This window comes from Rana temporaria, chromosome 8 (assembly GCF_905171775.1).
Source record: "Rana temporaria chromosome 8, aRanTem1.1, whole genome shotgun sequence".
Classification (NCBI taxonomy): domain Eukaryota; kingdom Metazoa; phylum Chordata; class Amphibia; order Anura; family Ranidae; genus Rana; species Rana temporaria.
In genome coordinates, this window is record NC_053496.1 from 139,616,890 (window position 1) to 139,640,540 (window position 23,651).

The window sequence follows — 23,651 nt, forward strand, 5'->3', positions numbered from 1 at the left end:
GATGGTATTGTAAACTCACCTTTACCGCAATGCATTTTTCCTTCAACTCCGACTCCCCTTCCCCTATCAGTGTTTCTTTTTTTTTTCTTCTCTCTTTTTATCTTTTATCTCTTTTCTTTATGAATTCTTTCCCTTGTGGGGCTTCTTAGTTTTTGCTTTTGCCTCTTGAGATATGTAGAGGTTTTTCTTCTTAGCAAAGTGTGTTGTAAGGGCATACAAGAGAAACAGGTCTAACGGAGGATAGAATGGGGACTATCTCAAATAAGTAGTTTATTGTTTTGTTTTTGTTTTTGTTTTTGTGGATGTATTTAAGATAGGAGTAATGCTGCTAATTGGATTTTGAATGGATTCGTTGGAATTTATATGATTGATGGATTAACCTCCCTGGCGGTGTTCCTGAGTATGGCTCTGGGTGAAATTTCAGTACTAATAGCGGTATCCCCGAGCCAGACTCGGGATCGCATCGCAGTATCCAGACATAGTTACTTACTTTGTCCCCTGGATCCTGCGATGTCTCCCCGCTGTGTGATCGAGCTGTCCCCTCCTTCGCTCGATTCACACAGTGCCGAGTGCAGCCGAGCTCCATTCCCTGCGATGTTACGATGCACGGGGGCAGAGATCGGCGCCAAATTCAAAAAAGGAAAAACACAATACACATACAGTATACTGTAATCTTACAGATTACAGTACTGTATAAAATAAGTACACACCCCCTTTGTCCCTAGTGATCTGTCCAGTGTCCTGCATGCACTTTTATAAAACAAATACTGTGCTTTCGGCCTTGAAACTGGAGATTGTCCATAGCAACCAAAAAGTGCCCCTTTATGTCAAAAGTGGTTTTAGAGCAGCTAGAAAATAGAGATATAAAATTAGAATCACTTGCAGAATTGAGCGATAGCGATTTGTGGGAAAATTCGTCATCAAACACTGAAAGTAATGACAGCGACAATTCTGCAACGGAGCAAATTTCAGTGTTTTTGATTTGATTACATTATTGAATAATTGTTATTATTATTATATTATTATTTGTTATAATTATTTAAAGTTATTTATTATATTATAATTTATGATTTTGTGTTTCAAACTTTATTATACCCGGGATGTCTACTAGACTCTGGTTTGGACAGATTTAAGTGAGTTATTGCTAAGAATTACAGGCCTACAATATAAAAAGCCAAATTTCAATGCAAAATAATGGTACCGCTTTCGGCACCTAAAATCTGAAAGAATCATACTGCCAGGGAGGGTAATGAAAATGTTTATTTCTCTGTATGTATGACAACTAAAATAAAGAAATAATAAAAAAAATGTGCAAAAAAAATAAAAAGTTGAGTTTAGTGATTGCTATTCAAAAAGAAAATGGGAAAAGTTACAGTGGTTAGATTGTTCACTTTTTAATTTGTATGTACTCTTTGCAAAAAAAAAAACATTTTTTAAATTTTGCTTAGTACATAAGGTCGAAGCAATGTTCACTCTGAATGCTCAAATCAAGTGAAATAAATAAAACGTTTTTTTTTGGTTGCACGTGATCAGATAATTGCAGTGAACACAACTTCACAGTATTCACTAAGCTAAGTGTAATGTAAATCAACCCAACTGACTTAGATTTAAGAAATGTGTTTGTTTTTGTTACAATACTAATTTCAGGGGAAAAAAAGAATGTAGAGGTAACGGGAATGAAATGAGCCTGCCCCTCACTATGTTCATTATTATTTACACATGCTGACATTTCTCCTAGTTGGCAAATTACGGCCTTACAGCTCCCCACTGAAGTTAAGGTTTTCATTGACTAGTTGGCAGCTCAGTTTACAATGCAGCTGCAATTAAGATTACCGGAGACTGTTGTGCAGTCTTGTGTGTTCTGGCCCTCACTAATGGCACATTAAGACATCATTTCAGGACATTCCAGCCTGACATTTTTACCTAAGTAAAACAGGGATGATGTATGTGTGAAGGATGGACACAAAGGTAAAGGAGTGTGGCTAGTTATTGATACGGATTAGTGGGATAATATGATAGGTCTTCAAAGTAGAACAAAGACTATGCTAGTTCCTATGTTATTATTGAAAAGGATGCTGTGACATTGTTAATGAGGCACAAAAGACTATCCTGGATGAAAGAAGGAAACTTTAAATTATGTGTGAAAAATTGTAGATGTACAAAACCAAAACACCTAAACCAGTCCTGAGAAAATGCCAATCACCACTGGGCATATCCTCACATGCCTGTGATGGTCCTCAACAAGCTCCAGGCGTTTGCATTATATTTGAAGAACTGTGGAATACATAAAAGTAGAATAACGTGTACAGATTAGTATGATATGTTATATAAAATATACCATATATTTGAGTATAAACCGACCCAAATATAAGCCGAGGCACCTAATTTTACCACAAAAAAATGGGAAAATGTATTGACTCGAGTATAAACCTAGGGTGTCCATCTGAATGCCTCATTGTGCCTCACTGTGTCCATGTCTCACTGTGCCCATGCCTCACTGTGCCTCACTTTGCCTCACTGTGTCCATGTGCATGCCTCACTGTGCCTATGCCTCATTGTGCCCATGTCCCACTGTGTCCATGCCTCACTGTGCCCATGCCTCACTGTGCTCATACCTTACTGTGTCCATGACTAGACTGACGTTTAACATGGGACTCTATAGAAGGGGAGCCTGGCTTTGAAAATCGGTGCTCCCCAGCCGTAGGTTCCCCAGACAACAAACTTTGCACACTTGTAGAGGAGAAATGGGGCTACATGTGTGCCAAGTTCCGGGTCCAGGGGACCTACAACCGGCCAGTACTGGGTCCCCAAATCACCAGAGAAATTTCCGTTTAACATGGGAGTCTATGGAAGGGGTGCCCGGCTTTGAAAAACTGGTGCTCCCCAGCCGTTGGTCCCACGGACAACAAACTTTGCACACTTGTAGAGGAAGAGTGGCGCTACATGTGTGCTAGAGGATCTACGGCCGGCCGGGACCGGGTCCCCAAAGTTCCGGAGATCAGGCTCAAAAAGGTGACTCGAGTATAAGCTGAGGGGGACATTTTCAGCACAAAAATATGTGCTGAAAAACTCGGCTTATACTCGAGTATATACGGTATATGAAAAAAATGTGCAACAATGTACAGTTTTACATTATAATATTAAATGCCTAAATTAAACAGATACCTACATGTACATAATCTCATCCAGGCTTTCATATGCATTTTTAGGGCACATACTTAGTATTATCCTTACATTGAAGCGTTTAAAGGGACCACCTAGTACTCACAGCTCCAGTACAGTTCTCACAATGGTTCACTCATTAGGCAATTCAGCCATTCATAAATATCTTTTTCATTGGGTACAAGGCATTTTGTGTTTGTAAGAGATGAGATTGTGATACTCCTTCTCAATTCACAGAATCCTTAGGACGCTGCAACGCCGCATCTTTTGATGCTTAAAAAAAATGCACTGGACTACATGTGGCGTGAACTGGCCCTTAAACTGTGTCCTATTGCTTTGAATAAAGACTGCAGTAATTTGTATATACTTTTTTCATCCTTAGGGCCATTCACACGGGAGGCTAGAATAAACAACAATGCAAAACAGGACTTTTTTGAATAATTTACTCACAAATTAAATTTGCCAGGAGCAAAAATTGTTAGTAAGGCAGCAAATAGATATTGTATATCTGCTTTTGTGTACACAAGCTAGTTGGGGATATCATATGATATCATATGAGTTCCTGCAAGTATACAGACAAGTTGGTTCCAAGAATTAAATTAAACTTCCCAAAATAAAGTTATATTTAAACTGAAAATGATGTTTGAATATAAATTGCCATTGAAACTGAAAGTCAGGATCCCATTTGGAACTGCTTTACACTTGGAAGACATTTTACTGCTGAACAGATTTGAATCCCAGCTGTTGGTAACAATTTAGAATATGGATGTTCAAAAGCAATACCAAAGTTCTTATTTTGAGACCGATCTCTGATATGAAATATGCTGGCACGAAAAGTTTCATAACATAAATGCATATAAGGTAAACAAAATCGTTTGTAAAAACACAATAAAAACAGTTTGACATTTGGGCTGTGTGTATGACAGCTGGTCCAACAGAAACCAGTATTTCGGCCTGCTTCTATCGGATATGCATGCTGGAAAATGAGCAGTCGACTCACTCCTGATCAGCGGGACCCCGGAGTGTTCTGGCAGGGGGGGGGTCCAGCTCAGTGGGGGAGATCGTTGTACTAACATTGGATGATTAGTACAGTGGCTCAGACCGCCGCTGTCAGTTTCAAAAACTCATAGCATGGTATCACGCCCATAATAAAACTGAGTGATGCTCATCCTTTTACAGGGAACTTTGTATTCTATGAATGAATATAAAGCTTGAGGGGAAGAGGCAGGTGTATGACGTCACAATCTCTCACTCGGCCTATCTTGGAAAGGATAGTTCCCATCAAACTGCCGGTGTTCTATCGATATGTGCCTTTTGTCGAATAGTGCCCGTGAATGCGCAAGACGGAGGCGCACTCCAGCCAATTTCCCGATCAGCTGGAGTGACGTGACCATGGCGCATGCGCACATCACAGGAGGCAGTTTTTGATGGGAGAGTGAATTTCACAGACATAATTGAAAGCAATATACAGAGCAGAGGGACACCATAGTTGTTACATTATGCATCGCTGTTGCAGGGCGGCTTGTGGCTGTGTTGAAGAGCGGGTTTTGTCACCCGCCCTTAGACACAGGCAACAGGCGCTGATCAAGACACTAAAGCCGCCGTGCAACAATGACAAAGGGCAACCTTGAGCAGACTGAAACATCGCCCGCAACAGCCAGGCACAATATAAGAACTAAAGTGTCCCTCTGCTCTGTGAATAGCTTTTAATAGTGTCCGCCATATTCTCTCTCCTGTCAAAAACTGCCTCCTGTGATGCACGAATGCACCATGGTCACATCACTCACGCTGATCGCCAAATCAGCTAGAGTGCGGCTATGTCCTGCGCATGCGCAGGCACTATTCGACGGAGAACACGTATCGATAGAACACCGGGACACAGCACTGTATACTGTATGTAGCTGAGGCTCAGTGCTCCCAGCTCCTTCATCTACTAGTGAAGACAACAGTTTGTTTGGAGCAACTTGGCTGCTGGAGTTCAGCTATAAAATCTGCCTCAAGTGTCCCATTCACTCTCGTCGCATTTGTTTTGTGTTTTTTCACACTTTTTTTTGCGTAAAAAGCATAGGGCAGCCCATTCATTTGAGCCCTTTTTTTAGTCGCCTAGGATCTATTGAGCTTTGCGCGTTTTGTCAAATGACAAAATACGCGTTTGTTAGCTGTGTTTGGAGTGCCATTAACAATTAACTCGCAATTTTCAAGTGTTTTATTTTATTTTTGCATGTTCCCAGAATGAACATAGAAACGTATCTCTCTGCATGCGTTTCCAGAATGCGTTGGTATGAATGCCTAATGCCTAGTGCTTTGTTTTTATGCCCAATCTAACAAAAAGGGTTTATTCTTTTTCTAGCAGGTAAACTTTAATTTTCCTCACAGGGTTTTGTTTCCTCTGCTTCCAATTTAGATTTCTTTGTAGCCTGAGGTTAAAAAACAATAAAGGAGGGCATAATACAGCTGGGAGCTGTCTTATCTTTTCCCTCATCTTGTCTAATTGCAATCACTGCCTACATAAAGCAATTAAGTAATGTTCCACCCTAATCTCGCTGGTATTTTCTTTATCCATGTAGTCCCTAAGGTCTTATATCCTTTTACTATCTACAGCTTGTGCAGGCATATCTGTGTGTGAGTGTGTTGGTGGGGGAGGATGTTGTTATGTGTGTTGTATATTGCATTACTTTTTCACGAATAGAAGTAGAAAACGTGTGTTCCATGTTAGATGTTTCATGAAAAAAGTTTGAAATGTATTATTATTACTATTACAATAATTGATTGATGTTCTGATTGCTAACTCATAGAAATTTTGGAAAACACCATTGGCATATTTATAAAACAGTGATTGTGACATTCAACAGACATTCACAGATGTCAATCAAGCTTTGTAATTTAAAACACATGCATTAGGAAGATATGAATATATGGTAAATACAGGAAAACCTCACTTTTAAATACACAATGGGGTTTATTTACTAAAGCTGGAAAGCGCAAAATCAGGCTCACTTCTGCAAAGAAACCAATGAGCTTCTAATCCCAGCTTGTTCACTTAAGCTTTGGTAATCAACCCTGGAAGCTCATTGGTTTCTGTGCAGAAGTGAGCCTGATTTTGCGCTTTCCAGCTTTAGTAAATAAACCACATTGTGTACTTAAAAGTGGGGTATGCCTGTATCACATTAGGGCTGCTTTCACACAGGCCCAAGCGGGCGGGCGTTGACGGTTAAACGCTTCTAGTTTTAGCGACACTAGCGAGGCGCTTTTAACCCCTGCTAGCGGCCCAAGGGAAGTGATCTTTCAAGTATCTGTTATAGTATCTACCAAAAAAACACAATTTATGTGAGTTAAGCAGCCATAAATGGATCATTCTTTTTTTTTTTTTCATCAGCCAGCGGGAAAGCGAGGTAATACTTCTCGGTGTACTCCTCCACTATCAGAATACACTGATCAACACTGCAGCCGATTGGCTGCATGTGCTGATCAAATAAAATAATATTTATGGCCAGCATACTTAACAGAGAAAAACTCCTGCTGTTGTCACATTCGGCTCCCCATCACAGATTGCTCCAGAAGTGACGTTTTATCACCGCCGTCTTTCTACACCCCATACCATTGCACAGTAATGATAAAGTGTGAAGGGGGAAAGCGGACATCTTCTTACACCCACCGGAGATTTAGATTTCACAGTTATTTTCAACACAAAACGGAGCTTATATGCTTTAATTACAGTATTTGGAAATCCGACGGACTGTTTACATGTTACATTTTTAAAGCAGCAGCAAAACTGCTGATTTTACAGGTTTGATAATGTGACAGAACACGTCTGATTTTCACATTTAACATGTAAACAGTCCGTCGGATTTACAAATACTGTATTTAAATATATAAGCTTCGTTTTGTGTTAAAAATAACTGTGACATCTAAAACTCCGGTGGGTGTAACAAGATGTCCGCTTGCCCCCTTCACACTCTATTATTACTGTGCAATGGTGTGGGGTGTAGCAAGATGGCGGCAATGGAACGTCACTTCCGGAGCAATCTGTGATAGGGAGCGGAATGTGACACTACACCGGTTCACACAGGGGCAACCCGACTTACAGCGCGACTTTGCAAGGCGACTTCAACGCGACTTGGAGCAACTTACAACACGACTTGAAGTTGCCTCTAGGACAGGCGACTTTGCCAGTGGCCAATCAAACAATAATCAGCTCTGTGGGAGGGAGGGGTTTGCCTGAGTAAACTATTTTCCTTTCCTGTAAAGTTGCTTCAGTTAAGATGGAGATCCGACTTTGGAGGCAACTTCCATTGAAATCAATGGGTACAAGGTGCATAGAAGTCGCCTTGAAGTAGTACAGGAATCTCTTCTGAAGTCGGAGCGACTTCAGTAGTGTACATTACATGGTGTATATGGCTCTCATTTACTGCAATTAAATTTCTCATATCGCGCGATATGGGGCGACACAAGTCGGATCCCAAGTCGCGGTAGTGTGAACCGGCACTTAAGGAGCATTGGTTATTTTAAAACATCATCCATAGGCATACATGTTGCTATATTTTTATAAGTGCTTTACTCTTACATATCAACATAATTATTATTCTACAAGCAGAGTCTTCTTAAATAGTCAAGCAAACTCTGTTTTGCGTATATTTAATACAGTACTTAAATCCCCTTGATTCCAGAAGCTTTCTTTCATATCCCCTGTTTTTATTTTTTTCCTGTAATTGCTTAACAACATGATAACCTCCGACAAAGAAAATATGAACAGTTTCTACCAGGAGGTTGCTGTAAAGAATGCAGTGTTGACTTGTTGTTAAATGTATGTGATGCATGTGGGGAACTCATTCCTAATGTTCATCCTTTGATCCTACAGAGAAACCAGTCAGCTTGACTTACCGATGTCCCTGCAGATACTTTGAAACCAACGTGGCCAAGAGCAATATCAAACACCTGAAGATCCTCTCCACTACCAACTGCTCACTGCAGATTGTGTAAGTATAAACAAACATTGTACAAACTTTAGAAAGGAAAAATAAAGACATGTCTGAAACATTCTTTAGAACTAAACTCAAGGGAGGCGGGTGGGGGGCTTATCGGAATCTGGAAGCCCCCTTTAACAAGGGGGCCCCCAGGTCCTGCCTCCCTGTGTGAATGAGTTAGGGGGTACCCCTACTCATTCACCCCCCAAAAAAGTGTAGTGCAAAAAAAAGACAATAGATCGTTTTTGACAATCCCTTTATTAAAAAAAAAAAAATTCCCCCAGTGTAGATCCATCATCAGTCACGACGCCGGCCACCGCCGCTGATCTTAAAAAAAAAAACTTCTGGTCCCGATGAAGGCTCCCACCATTTGTCAGCATTGCCACCCCACAATGTCCTGCCTGTGGCCAGTGATGTCACAAGGGGGCGTGGTCACCCAGAGCCTTCACCAGGTGGCCACACCCCTTACTTATTCAAGAGCTGTCAGATGGTGGAGCTGCCTTCATCCAGACCAGAGTTTTTTTTTCTTTTTTTGGTTTGGCAGTGGTGGTGGGCATAGTGATTGACGATGGATCTACACGGGGGGACATTTTTTTGTGTGTGTTTTTATTTACTTTTTAAACTTTTTTGGTGAATGAGTAGGAGTATACTATGTACCCCTACTCGTTCACATAGGGGGGCAGGGATCTGAGGGCCCCCTTGTTGTTTCAGAGCCTCCCTCATCCAAAGCACCCCCCCCATATTGAGGGCATGTGGCCTAGTATGGGTCTGGAGCGGGGGCGCTCGGTTGTCTCCCCCATTCCTGGCCTGCCAGGCTGCATGCTCCGATAAATGTCTGGTATGGATACTGGGGGGACCCCACAGCATTTTAGAACAAAATTGCAGTGGGGTTCCCCTTAAAATAGTCTGGTATGGATTGGGGGTACCTCCACTGTTTTATTTCCCGGCATTTTTTTTCCATTCAGCTGTCAGCAGGTAATCCAGCTGATGAGTTATTCATTGTTAAGGCTTCCCAGCCCGCACCCTAACAACCAGCTACCCTAATACACAACAATTATTGCATTACCGGTATTTTACTGCATGAGCAAATTTTTTGTGAATTTAACATTTGTACAATTGTTTCCATATGCGTTATTTTAACACATTTTGTAAGTCGATATTTAACTTTTAGTGAATTGACCCCTAAGTCTTCAAATGTTGTAGTTGTGTTGACTTACTTATGAACAATTTATATTCCCCTAATTTTTTGCTTTTCTTGGTTTGCTTGAATCTGTCTGCACACATTTTCACTGTTTTTATTTTTTTTATTTGCTGCCTGTCTACACAAAGTTCTTAAACTGGCTGAGGAGTGCAAGGGACACATCCTGCCTACCAGTTTGACATACCTGGTATCAGGAAATGTAAGCAATTATAAGGCTCATTTAACTGACACTGTTATGCAGACTCAGAAGTTGCGTGAGGTCAGGCAGTTGACAGAGCAACACCTGTTAAACATCAAGTGACAGCAAAGGTTCAAACTCTTACGTTAAAGTGTTTGTTAACCAAAAAAACATTGGATCCTGTTCCTTTAAAGCATGTTATACAGCACAGTGCTTGTGCTGTGTCATTTGGCCCTTTCTGCCACCTAAAAAACCTGGCTGAACCTGCCTGGTTCTGCCCTCCCCTGTAAACTGACCACAGTATATCATGGCTGCTGAGCCCTGACACCGTGGTCAGTTTACGTGCCTCTGTCAGCAGCAGCCCTGCTCTGTGCTTTGCTGTCCTCATCATCTCCCCCCCCCCCTCTATGTCTGCTGCCATACTATGCCTAATAACTTTCATTACTAACTAGTAAATCGTTCAGTGCCATTGTAATTTAAAAATGATACCTTACTAAAGTCTGCTGCTGAGCGATCACGTGACCACCCGAGGCTCTCCTACTCTCCTCCCGGTGATGTCAAAGGGAACCTCAGCCCCTACCTCTGTAGTCCTCAGCAAGAGAGCGCTTGAACATCAGCTGACTGATGAAGTATTGCACCGCATCATTTAAAAAAACAATGGCACTGAGCGATTTAACCTGATATAACAGAGGACATACTAGTTAGTAATTAAAGTGACTTTACAACCACTTTAAGTTATTTAAAATGTATTTTTAATAATTAATAATTTTAGGGTTTTACACCTGAGGTATTTTCTTTAGGCTTGCTGCTTTTTGCAACTAAATCAGAATAGGTGTTACTTCAAATATCTATGTGTATTTCTGTACTCATTCTCACTAGAGTTCTGTTTTCTAATTCAGTATAAAATTATTCTCCGTACTGAAGTTTTGTGTTCTGTTAAATGTAGACATTCTTATGGCGTATCTGAAAAAATGTGGCACTAGGCCTCCAAGCGGTTTACAGGAAGAGGTTTCTTTAAATCATAGCATTTACAGGTTTTGTCCCCATTGATAATGGATTTTCTCTGCCTTTTGTACTAGTTCTCCCTAAACCTTTTTTACCCCAACCTTGTTACTCCATAGGGCTCGTCTGAAGCATAATGGGAAACAGATTTGCTTGGACCCCAAGATTAAATGGATCCAGGAGTACCTGGAGAAAGCTTTGAACAAGTAAGCAGGAGACAACAGATGTACAGCCTCCACCTCGGCATGAAATGTGTTAAGACACATCATCCATGGGCACCTACACACCTGTAACCCGGAATCTTGTAATGTATCTTGTGCTGAGCCTAATTACCCCCATGCTGCCAAGGGCCTGAGGGTACTCCTTCATATTGCCGGGACATCCTTAATAAGCAGAAACTGACATAGTCAGAGTCCTAGAGGTGCCTTCAAAGCCAATCAAAACCATAGGTGAAACCCATTCAGCTATACATTGCAAGGTTCAGACATTTATGCTGTGAGTTTAATGTAAAATTTAGGAATTTGGAAGGATAGATATTATCAAAAGTTACAAATGTAATTCAAGCTCTGCACCTTCCAACTTCCATACATTCATCATTCTTGCCCTTGCTTTTTTTGCCTCTACATATAAATATATATTTACATATATATATATAAATATATTTAATATAGCCTGTGCTACTTATTGGACTGTGATGGAGGGAGGTTGGGATATGCCTTGCACTTACTGAAATATTATCTTTTCTAGGGAAAGGGTCACAGGTTTCATTAAAAGTAGATTAGTGCCCGGTGTTTGTGTAGGTGAAGTGTGGGCAGATAACCAGTTTTCCTGGAAAAACTAAAACTTTACTTTTTACAGGTGCTATTAGTTGGTACAGTAAGCACATGGTACTGTCACGATAGGCATAGATATATATGACTTCTTTTTATTATGAATAAACCTAAAGCCTTAAAAATAATATGTTAACACTGTTTAACATGTTATCATGTAACAATGCAATGCAACTATAGTTTCAGAAAGCAAACTTTTTTTGCTACTTTTTCAAAGTGAAAGCGGTTTTGTCAGCTGCCTCCATGTTTAATTTTGAGGTTCACAGAAATGCGCTCTCCATCTGTTCCCACTCTCCACAGCTTGCACAAAGAAAACCCCTTTCCAGCTGCCTCCGGGGGTTTTGTGAATATTTTTTTAACCTGCATCAAAACATTGGGTTTGTTTTTATGCCAAAACCTAACAGGCAAGTGCCATAATACAAACATAGGAAGACATACCATTGCTTTGTAGTCACTGAAGTGTTCTGTTAACAGACAGGAAAAGCCCGCTCAACAATTGGAGATGTCTAAGTGTAACATCTCTCACAGCACTTCCATTCTCTTTCATTTCTCTCAAACTATATTATTATTACAAAACAAGATGTAGCAGTAGATGATGAGATGTACTTTTTGAATTAAAGGATCAGTCCATCCAAAAGTATTGTTTTAGTTGTAGATAGAACCTGGAGGTTGAAGTAGCTCTTAGCATTTTTTTATGTCAGTTTCCAACTCTGTTCCTGTCCACCTGGTAAATTTGGTAGTTTCCCACGTGTTCCTTCATCTTCTTTTACATATTTCATAATGTAAAATAAAAAAATCCAACAAGGAGAGTGAGGTCCCCTTGAAATCGAGAGTCCTCACGACATAAGAAATTGTCCAGTTAATTAACTATTAAGCATCTGCCAAAAACTGAAACGCCTGTTTCAGGCAGACTGACCCTTTATCTTGATCTAAATGTTTAAATGTGTAATTATGGAATTCATTTACGCATTGCATACATTTGGTATAGGGCATACCTTGATAACGATATGAAACAGGACTTAGGCCTCGTACACACGACCAGTTTCCTCGGCAGAATTCAGCTTCCGACCGAGTTTCTGGCTGAATTCTGCCGAGAAACCCGGCCGTGTGTACACTTTCGGCCGAGGAAGCCGACGAGGAGCTCGGCGAGGAAATAGAGAACATGTTCTCTATTTCCTCGTTGTTCTATGGGAGCTCTCGTCCCGCCGAGCTCCTCGGCGGCTTCAGTGCTGAACTGGCCGAGGAACTCGATGTGTTTGGCACGTCGAGTTCCTCGGCCGTGTGTACGAGGCTTAAGGCCTCGTACACACGACCGAGGAACTAGTTGGAAAAGACTTGTTAGGCTTGTCGAGGAACTTTGCGTACACACGGTCAAGACAAAATCTCCTCGTTCTTAAACGCGGTGACGTACAACACATACAATGGCAGGGGAAGTTCGATTCCACTGGCACAACCCTTGGGGCTGCTTTTGCTAATCTCATGTTACTGCGTGTTAAGTAAAAGTTTGGTAAGAGACGATTTGCACTTTTCAGTCTGTTACAGCGTGAAAAATGTGTTATCTCCATTACAAATGCTACTTTTACCGAAGGTGCGCTCCCAGCCTCATACTTTATTCTGAGCCCGACGAGGAACATGACGAAGAAATTGAGACTTGTTCTCTTTTTTCCTCGTCAAGTTCCTCGACAGTTTCCTCGATGAAAAACGTACACACAACCATTTTCCTCGGCAAAAAAGCTCTCCCACCAAGTTTCTTGATGGATTCTTTTGAGGAAAACGGTCGTGTGTATGAGGCCTAAGATTCAATATTTTCTTGATTTCTTCATAAATGTGCCCACCATGGTACATTTCTAATATAGAGAAACATATTTTCTTAACATCCAACTACAGATTCTTATTGCTTCTAAATTAGAAAGGCAGTGTTATCAGATTACTTTTCACAGGTCTGGTAAAAATCAAGACTAACAAAGCAATGTAAAGGTTGAGGGTTATTGGAAAATGCATTTAACAGTTAAATGCTTCCTTGGAGCAGTCTGAAATATTACTTCTCATTGGTTGTTGTGAGTAACTGTAGCTTGCACATTGCTTTTTGCCTTATTAAATAAACTGAAAAATTTGAAAGGTCCTAGGGATGACGGTAATGCTGAGAGAATCAGAAATGTTTTTTCTAGAAATATAAGAAGAAAATATACCTCTGTCTCATCTTACAGTTGAAAGGAATTCTTAGTGCAGAGGATATGCTCTATGGAGCATCTTTGTTTTGAGGGGAGGATCCTGTGGTATTGCTGTATTAAAGAAACCACAGGAGCTATGAGTGAGAATAGATAGTAAAACATCTTCCAAAATCTCTTTAGAGAAACCCCCCCCCCCCCCCAAAAAATAAAAATAAATATGCCCTATACACACAAATACACACCACCGATGAACACTAGTGGACTTTTTAATAAGGCAAAGATCGATGCACAACATGTTGAAACATAAAGAAATCAATCAAATTCTTCATTCATTGATGTATATACACTCTGGACTGTTTTGAGAACCTAATGGTTTTACTTGATCATTTTTCTTGTAGTGCCTCATTAACTAACTCCACATAGCACTTGTATTTTAGCAAGAAAAAGAAAGAAGCTGGCTACAATCACACACGTGTCTCTTAAGCTTTAAAAAATGACTATTGCAACTTTAGACTTTAGGTAACTAAACAAACTATACATTTCAAATTCTTTGCTCATTTACACTATGGGACTCATTTTCACTTCAAATACATAATCAGGGCCAAGCCAAATTGTTGTTTTCATTTCTGGTGAACCTATTTGGTTATTTAATATTAATATGTACTAAGGTAATATGTTCTTAAAAAATAGACCACCGGTGTGTGTACTGCTCTCCTGTGAAGCCTTGTACACATGACCGAGAAACTCGACAGTAGTGTTGAGCAGAATATGCCATATTCGATTTCGCGATATATCTCGAATATATATTCGAATATTCGAGATATATTCGCTAAATTCGAATATTCGTGATATTTTATCGAAATTAAATGATTGCGATTTTTCGCTATTGCGAATGCGAAAATAATTGCGATTTTTTGATAACTGCGGTAGGAGCACTCTGATTGGCTCAGAATATTCGTGATATTCTATCGAAATATCGCAACATGCGAATGCGATATTTATTGCGCAATTTCGAGAAATGCTGGAGGAGCGCTCTGATTGGCTCAGAATATTCGTGATATTCTATCGAAATATCGCAACATGCGAATGCGATATTTATTGCGCAATTTCGACAAATGCTGTAGGAGCACTCTGATTGGCTCAGAATATTCGTGATATTTTACAATACAAAATAATTGCGAATATTCGGCAAATGCGGAAGGAGCACTCTGATTGGCTCAGAATATTCTTGATATTTTACAATACAAAATAATTGCGAATATTCGGCAAATGCGGAAGGAGCACTCTGATTGGCTCAGAATATTCTTGATATTTTACAATACAAAATAATTGCGAATATTCGGCAAATGCGGAAGGAGCACTCTGATTGGCTCAGAATATTCTTGATATTTTACAATACAAAATAATTGCGAATATTCGGCAAATGCGGAAGGAGCACTCTGATTGGCTCAGAATATTCGTGATATTTTACAATAGAAAATAAAAAGTGTTTTGCATTGGTGGTGATTCTTTACTCTATCCATCTGTCACAGCCGTTTGTCAATCAAACACCTTGAAGATTGAACACGTTCATGCTGCATGCTTTGGACTTTTTTTCACTTCACATATCAAAGACATTTTTATGAAAGATTATTTTTCTATTATTGGGACTATATTTCTTTATATATTTGTTTCACTGTGTATTTCACAAGTTATTTGCGCTTGCTTATTTTATAATTTGCCCACATGTCTTGTCACTAGACATATTTTTTATTCTTGTAGAGCGACTCCATTTTCTGTCTTGTATTAATTTATGTTGTATAACATTTTTGAGTTGCTGCTGTATTCTCCCCTTTTTTAAGGTATGCGCAATTTTTTCCTTCTTACAAAAAATAATAATATCAAACATACAAATATTCATAACATACACATACACAAAGCCCCCCCCCTTTTGCATCAGAGACAATCAGAGTTCTCCTACCACAGTTATCGAAAATTCGCAATCATTTTCGCATTCGCAATAGCGAAAAATCGCAATTTTTTTTTTTTTTCAATTTGGCAACATAAAAGGATCGCCTCAGCTTAGCTACTTGGCCCAGGGTCTCTAATCATACCAGCAATGCTTTTAGACGTCGATAGGATGTGATCTGTTTTAAAAATCAAATTGAAAAAATGCGAATATTCGGAATTGCGAATATTCACAGCGAAATTCGAAATATAGCGCGATTTCTCGAATATGCTATATTCGAGTCGAATATTCGCAATGCGAATATTCGTGAGCAACACTACTCGACAGGCGAAACACATCGTTTTGCTCGTCGAGTTCCTTGTTAGGCTGTCGAGGATCTCGGCGAGCCAAATTTTCCCATTCCCGTCGAGGAAAAAGAAGACATGCTCTCTTTTTGGCTCGACGAGATCCTGGACAGTTTCGTCGAAAAGTGTACACACGACCGGTTTCCTCTGCAAAAAAAAATCCCAGCAAGTTTCTTGCTGTTTTTTGCCGAGAAACTCGGTCGTGTGTACGAGGCCTGATACATCGGACAGCTCCATGGGATATTTTACCCTTTTTTTACCCTTACTCACTCATCTAATCTAAGCCAAAAGTGCTTAAAAACGTACAGTACCTCCCAAAAGTAATTTGTATAGCAAATACAAGAATTTCTGCACCCCCCCTTAAAGTCCTCTCTACCCAAGCTGCTGTATCTAAATGATATTAAAAAAACTTTACATGCAACATATAGCACTGCCTGTTGTATATAAAATATTTTGTTTTATGTCTAATCTGGCACATGTGGTTGTCATAAAAGAGGTTCGAATTCACATAAGAAAAGCTTGTCATTTTCTTTTGTGGAGGAAATCTGTAACTAACACCTGCATACAGCCTGGTAAAGGGTTTGCGTTGTAACTCTGTTTAACAGACCAACATAAAAAGAGGTCAGCAGTAATGAAGCAAAAACATCTGGTTAGATTCCCTCAGCCGAGGTACAACCCTAGCTACTCCCTTTACCCTCCTGCCCTCCAAATTAATATATTCTGAGGAGTCCTGTGGAATCACACACTGAGTGCCCGGGCTGTTTTTTGTCTCTCCTCTGCCCCCTGACCTCACTACAGGATATGGTTGCTCCTGTGTGCAAGGCCTTGCTTTAATTACAGACACTCAAAGAGGTGCATAAATTAGCGGCCCCAGCAGTGCTTCTGAGGTTTGCCTGCCAGGAACCAGAATAGTTGTGACCTTTTAACACATTAATTGCCAAGTAATGTGCGGTTAGACATGCTGGCAGTAAGAGGTTAGATCCAAACCCACAAAATCATCTATTATCGTGAGCTAGATGTTCCTAAACTATACTCCAGTTCACAATAGTTGTTGCTTTATTCACCTCATAATTTCATTTTTTTTTATTTTTTATAATAGTGTCATTTAGTTGAGCGGGATTAATATGGGCTAAAATAGAGCTTATATTAAACATAATAGTAGGCATATGTATGTACCTATAACAGATGTTTTATTACAATCATATATCTTATTTTTTTGTTTTGAGACATACACATTTATTTTGCAGCAGTGGAAATAACAGAATACTCACTGGAAGGCATGTCTGACATGCTTTCTACAAATGTCTATAATTTTCGACCTTATTATTAGCATGCAAAATCCAAAATCACTTTTTTTATTTTTTTGCCTATCTTGCCTCAAGTGAACACAAGTTTGCTGATCTGTGGAATAGTTCTTGATACTCTCTAATGGAAAGTATATGGCTGAAGTTACAGCATATTTATACCTTGTACTGTGAAGAATTTATAAATACACTATACCACTTACAATAGCAAAAAAATATATAATGGGAGTTATCAAATACGTTTTTTTTTTTTTTCACTTGACCTGTGAATTTGTCTCTAAAGAAAAATACAGGAGCATTACAACTTTTATTAAAATAGTCTTTAAAACTACAAAATAAGACATGGAGAAAAAAATAAATACAAAATCTGTGCACATTATACTTTATTGAATTGACCCTAAAGTGAAAAAAAAAATACATCTTAGTAACTCTCCCTTTTTTTTGCCTTTTATCCCCTGAAAGGCATGTGTTGTGTATTTGAGGTTGGGAGTAATATACAGTATATGAACAATGCTGTTTTAAAGTTCTGCGCATGTTATTCATTTTAACATGGAAAGAATGTAAATTCATGTAAACCAAAACCTGAAATGTTTTGTAAACTTCCATTGGCAATTAGTGTGATCGGAACAAGAAATTCATCAGCTGTTTGTATGTTGGCCAGTACTGTTCCAGCAACATAGCAATTCCTTTATATCTCTATGAGCTCAACACGTCTATACAGTTCAGAGTGGGAGGCACATTTCAAAGTGTAATAGACGATTGGCGAAACACAGTCTAAACAATATGACATCAACTGTATTTTATTGAAGGAATGCTCATATTATGTATCATATATCATATAGTCACAATGAAAGTTGTGCTTTAACTCTGAGACTGCTGACTAGAGCAGTGAGTGGACCCAACAAAACTTTTTTTTTCTTTTGTAAATAGCTATAATCTTTTAATCAGAGTATTCAACCAATGTTATATAATATGTTTATATATTTTTGTATTTGTATAAAACTAAAGAAAACCACATTATTCTTTTTTGATACTTTATGTCTGCAATAAAATGCTATTTTTTATTTTTACTCTTGCCTCATGCTTTTTTAATGACATCTGCCTTTTTAACCTTAAAACTTCCTTTCTTTCATTAGCGTTAATGTTGTCTCAGTCTTTTCTCTCCAGGCTTCTATGCTTATTTAACAGAAAAAAAAACGTAGCTTTACTAATTCACACACATATATGCTATGACCTTAACTAATTCACAGAAATGGTTTTGAAATGTTTTTCATGGTACTTTTTTAAAAGCATTTTACTGACTTTAATAAAAGATATAATACTGTTTTTCTAAAGTTTGCAAATTACAACCAAATGGTCTGTTTCTTTTTCAGTGGTGAAGGGTTAGAACCACTGCAACATTTGTACTACTTTCTGTACGCTAATTAAGAAATGTCCTGTCACTTGTGGTATGCTTAACAGGGCAGAAAGTAAGGAAAGTCTCTCCATTAAAGAGAAACACGATAAACAGACATAATAGATGGGACTTTCAAGGTAGCAATATATCAACAGTGGACATATTTCTTAAAAATGGACCTTCTTATGTTTGAAGACAAAAACATACTGTATATAGCTTGTGTGGTCCATTAAAACAAACACTACTACTCCAGGCTCACATCTCATAAATCACCATATTGGAAAACATATCTCAAGGTCAAGGCCGTCTTTAAGGGAGGGCCCTGTCATTGGGCCCTGTCATTGTTGTGGGGCCCAAAGCAGCTGCCTCATACTTGTCAATTATCCTGGTTTAAATTCCCTTGTCCCTTGATGTTTTAGTCCTGTGCTGTGTCCCAATATCACAGTGTGAAGTGCTGCGACTAATACTACCCAGCTCTGCACTATAGTTTTGAGTGACTCACCTGCATACCCTGTGTTTATATGTAAATAACCAGCATTCATATGTAAAAAGCGGTGGCATTCATATGTAAACTGCGACAACCAGTGGCATTGATATGTAAATAAAGTTAGCATTCATATGTTTATCATGCCCCCCTGAGGTCATATCCACTATCACCTTTACTGAATGCTGCCCACTTATGAGGTAAAGGGGCATGCTTGAAAGTCCTGCTCACCTCCCCAGTCCATGGTGCGCAGGCAGTGAGGAGATGTGCTGTAACCTCTAGCAACCAATCAGTGAGCAGTATTGCTGTACAGTAATCTCTAGCAACCAATCAATAAGCAGAAATTGTGCCCTAACCTCTAGCAACCAGTCAGCAAGAGATAATGATATGTTTTAACCTCTGGCAACCAATTGCAGTTGCTGCCTGATCTGATACAGTAAACTGATTTTGAGTCTAGCTGCTGTTTATTGTATGTCTCAGAGAAAGTAGAGAGCGAAATTGCATGGAAGAGGGGGCCCAAGATTTTTTTGCCCAGGGTCCAATCAATATTAAAGACGACCCTGCTCAAGGTGTCACATGTTTTCATGTTATTACACATATGAGTATTACAGAATAATAACATGATGCTAGCAGCTATGGTGCGAGATAACATGAGCCATAACTCCTAAATGCCTTTTGTCGAAAGAAGCTTGACTTCTTCAGGTGTACGAGGTCGATAATAAGTCTAAAACATATAAAAAAGATATAAAATACAGGCATAGATACATATCTGCATAAATCTACTGTCACATTTTCTGATTGAACTTATAAAATCAATCATGTCTAACCAGTGATCCCATATGTATGGAAGAATCTCCCAACCAGGAAAGACCATTGCTCCAGACTTTGCCATTGCTCATTTCCTCTGTCTGCACATTGACCATAAGGCAGGTCATCTCTATAGTACACCAGTCATGCTTTGTGGAGATAATTAGCCTTTTTCTCCAATTATGTACTACTACATATGTAGCTATATGATTTAATCTCTTGAGTATCAAAATGTTCTGGGCAGTGGGTATGTTTTAAATATATAAAATACTGGATAGACGAGAAATCCCCCCTATATTCTGAATTAATATCAGCAGGATGTGATAGTGTGCCCCCCATTAACCTCAACAGATTTCTCCTGGACTTTAGTGATTGGGATGTACTTATATCACACATATGGGATCACTGATACACATGACGGTCTTGTAACTACTGTCTGATAATACAAAAGTAGATTTATGTGGATATGTATCTATGCCTGTACCTTATACTTATATATATATATGTTTTAAACTGATGACCTACCTCATATTTTTGAAGAAATTGAGGTCCTTCCAATGAAACGCGTAGGGTTATGGCTCATAGACTTATTCACCATGGTTGCTATGCATCGTATTAACATTTTGTAATAATGATACGTGTAATAACATGAAAATATGTGACATCATGAAAAATGCTTTCCAATAAGGTGATATATCATGTGACGTGAGCCTGGAGTCGTAGGGTGTCTTTTATCTCTGCTTCAGGTCAGACAAGGTACATGTATGTTTTCTTACCTATTGTCTATAATCAAAGGATGGATTTAAAGAAATAGGTCCACTGTTTATGTTTTGGTGCCTTGAAAGTCCCTTCTTTTATACCTATATATCTTGCAATTTTCTGGGGGAATGATGGTACCTGCATATTAATGCCATTTAAATCTCCATTGGAACTGAACTATGAAAGCTGTGCCCAAAAAAGGCAAGCATAGAGTAAAGGATCAGGCCTCGTACATACGACCGAGGAACTCGACGGGCAAAACACATCGTTTTGCTCGTCGAGTTCCTTGTGAGGCTGCCGAGGAACTCGGCGAAGCCAATTTTCACCATTCCCGTCAAGAAAAAAGAGAACATGCTCTCTTTTTGGCTCGACGAGTTCCTCGACAGTTTCCTCATCGAAAAATGTACACACGACCGATTTCCTCGGCAAAAAAAAAAAAAAAAAAAAGTTTCTTGCTGGTTTTTGCAGAGAAACTCGGTCGTGTGTACAAGGCCTTAGTCACTTGCATTGTTTATGGTCTTCCTACAGTAGACCTTTCTCTAAAACTGACTCTGTGCACCATCAGTGCCTTAATATTACACCAAAGATATAAAGCTATCACATACCCTCACATACTAGGAAGTGTACTGCCATGTTTCTGGAGGAATTCCAGGCAGAAGGTACAGTGTACCTCCTAGGCACAATTAACATTTCAACAATTTCCATATCTTAGAGCAAATCTCAACTTTGTGGGTTCAGTTTCATGTTATGGATACAGACTGCAAAAAGTATTATTTTGAAACTGAAAATTCTAGAACCTGTCAGGTTTTTATAGCTATCCATGTCTCTGTTATAGCTATATATGCTGTATAGCTATAGCATGCCTATGTGCCATTGGGGCCATTTGGTAATGCACACAGTATTAAAATCCTGACCGAGGGTTCAGCCCTTTCCACTCAATTCACTACTACAAAATGGTTGTTATCATTTGCTGTATAATCCTGTATAATAATTTGCTGCATATACATACACATAACATACAAAGATGAGAAAATTGTTGGAATGATGTGCAATCAGTTTCCTGGACTAAGGACTGCATCCAAATAAAGTCAGAAAAAAATGGATAATACATAATTTTAATGACATAAATAAATACAAAATAAAGTTTACAATTTTAAAATGATTGGGCTTTTTCATAGAATATTACACACACGGTAAGTGATGGTATGCAACAGGGGCAGATGGTCCCATGCCACTAGGGGGCCCCATTAGGGTTGCCAGCCTCAGTAAAACCAGGGACAGTATGTAAAAATCTGTGTTTTTTTACATCTGTCCCCGAAATGTCCCTTACCGACATCCCTTTGGTCTAAAAATCCCAAGATTATAGCTGCCCCGCATCTCCAGTACCTTCTTAGTGTGTGTATGTATACTGTGTGTGTATACTGTGTGTGTATATTGTGTGTCTGTGTGTGTGTATACTGTATGTGTATACAGTACTGTGTGGCCCCATAATCTCCTATTGCCTGGGGGCCCCATAATCTCCTATTGTCTGGGGGCCCCATAATCTCCTTTTGCCCGGGGGCCCCATAATCTCCTATTGCCTGGGGGCCCCATAATCTCCTATTGTCTGGGGGCCCCATAATCTCCTATTTCCCGAGAGCCCCATGAGCTGTCAGTCCACCCCTGGTATGCAATATTAACTCTCATAAATGGCAAGCATAGTAAATCACTGCCTCCCAAACAATAAAAAAAAAAATGTTTTTATTATGAGAGGGAAAAAAAACACATATTTTACTTATTACACTCAAATATGCAAAAAATGATTTGGTTGGTTTGGTTTACTATTCTTCCATTGTTTGCAGTGAATTGCTAAATAGACCTTTAGGGCACTTTCACACCGGGGCGGGCGTCTGCGCTTTTAACCCTGCTAATGGCCTAAAGATGGTTAAAAGCACCCTATTTTTGCCAGCGTTGCCCATTGATTTCAGTGGGCAGGGGCGCTTTAGAAAAGGTGTATACACCACTTCTACAGCGTCTCAAAGATGCTGCTTGCAGGACTTTTTTGAGCGTCCTGCCAGCACACCGCTCCAGTGTGAAAGCCCTCGGAGAGTAGAGGCGCTTTGCAGGTGCTATTTTTAGCGCTATAGTGCCTGTAGAGCACCTCAGTGTAAAAGTAGCCTTAAAGCGATGCCATTTGTCTAAAAAAAATCCAAATAGAGGCTAGGCTCTCTAAAATAGAGGAACTTCTATACTCAACTCTTTGGTGACTGGCATCCCCTACCTTCCCTCCATTACAGCGCTGGAAACTTTGCTGTACATATCAGCATCCAAAACTTCTCAAAGGGTCAGATGTCATTCTCTGGCCTCTACATCACTGCTGTGTTCTGTATTGATATAGGGGTTGGGGTATGGAACCACAGAACACAGCAGGGAACATCTGCAACTCCAAAAAAAATTGGGAAATGCTGATGAGTATGATGGAGGCTGCAGTGATGGAATGGAATGAAGGCAGTAGACACAAACCACCAAGGAGGTTTGAATAGCAAAAAAAATGCTTGTTTATTGCAGGGAACCTCTATTCTTATTTTCAAGGTGAATGACAGGGTCACAATAAAGTGGAAATGTAGGCAAAGACTACTCTTTAATCCTATGGAAATTAATTATTACTCCAAGCTGTCATTGTACTAGCCTCATGTGATCTCTTGTACATCAGCCTTCAGACTGGTAGAAGAAAGGCAGATCTGCAAGCTACATTGCAGAGTTGTGAGAATCTAACACATAGAGCTTGGTGATTGGAGGAGAGCACATACATTTTCTTATTAGTACGCTGCTATTCCTTCACTATCCAATCACAGCCTTGACCAAGCTGTACTGCTTTGACTGCAGTGAAGAAAACGGACATGAATAGTGCCTGGTAGGGATATCTGGATTTGAAAACCCGCTAAACAGAGCTAGAAAAACCTTAGCAGGTAAGACCGTTCACAGATCTGTGTATTAAGCATTTTGCCTACACTTCAATTTGAATGCTGAACTCTGGTCACAAAACCGAGAAAACAGCCTAACCTGATCACGTTTAATACACTGTTCCAAATTGCTACAGTACAGACCAAAAGTTTGGACAC

At 39.5% G+C, this 23,651-nt stretch overlaps 1 protein-coding gene across 2 annotated transcripts in view; it reads left to right on the forward strand.

The window, feature by feature from the left end:
* The window catches only part of CXCL12 (C-X-C motif chemokine ligand 12), a 134,012-nt gene that overhangs the window by 26,384 nt on the left and 83,977 nt on the right, over window positions 1–23,651 (forward strand). For both annotated transcript variants that reach the window (XM_040320779.1, XM_040320780.1), the window contains exons 2-3: window positions 8,021–8,138; window positions 10,627–10,713. In XM_040320779.1, the coding sequence (XP_040176713.1) occupies window positions 8,021–8,138; window positions 10,627–10,713 (205 nt within the window). The remainder of the gene's footprint in view (window positions 1–8,020; window positions 8,139–10,626; window positions 10,714–23,651) is intronic.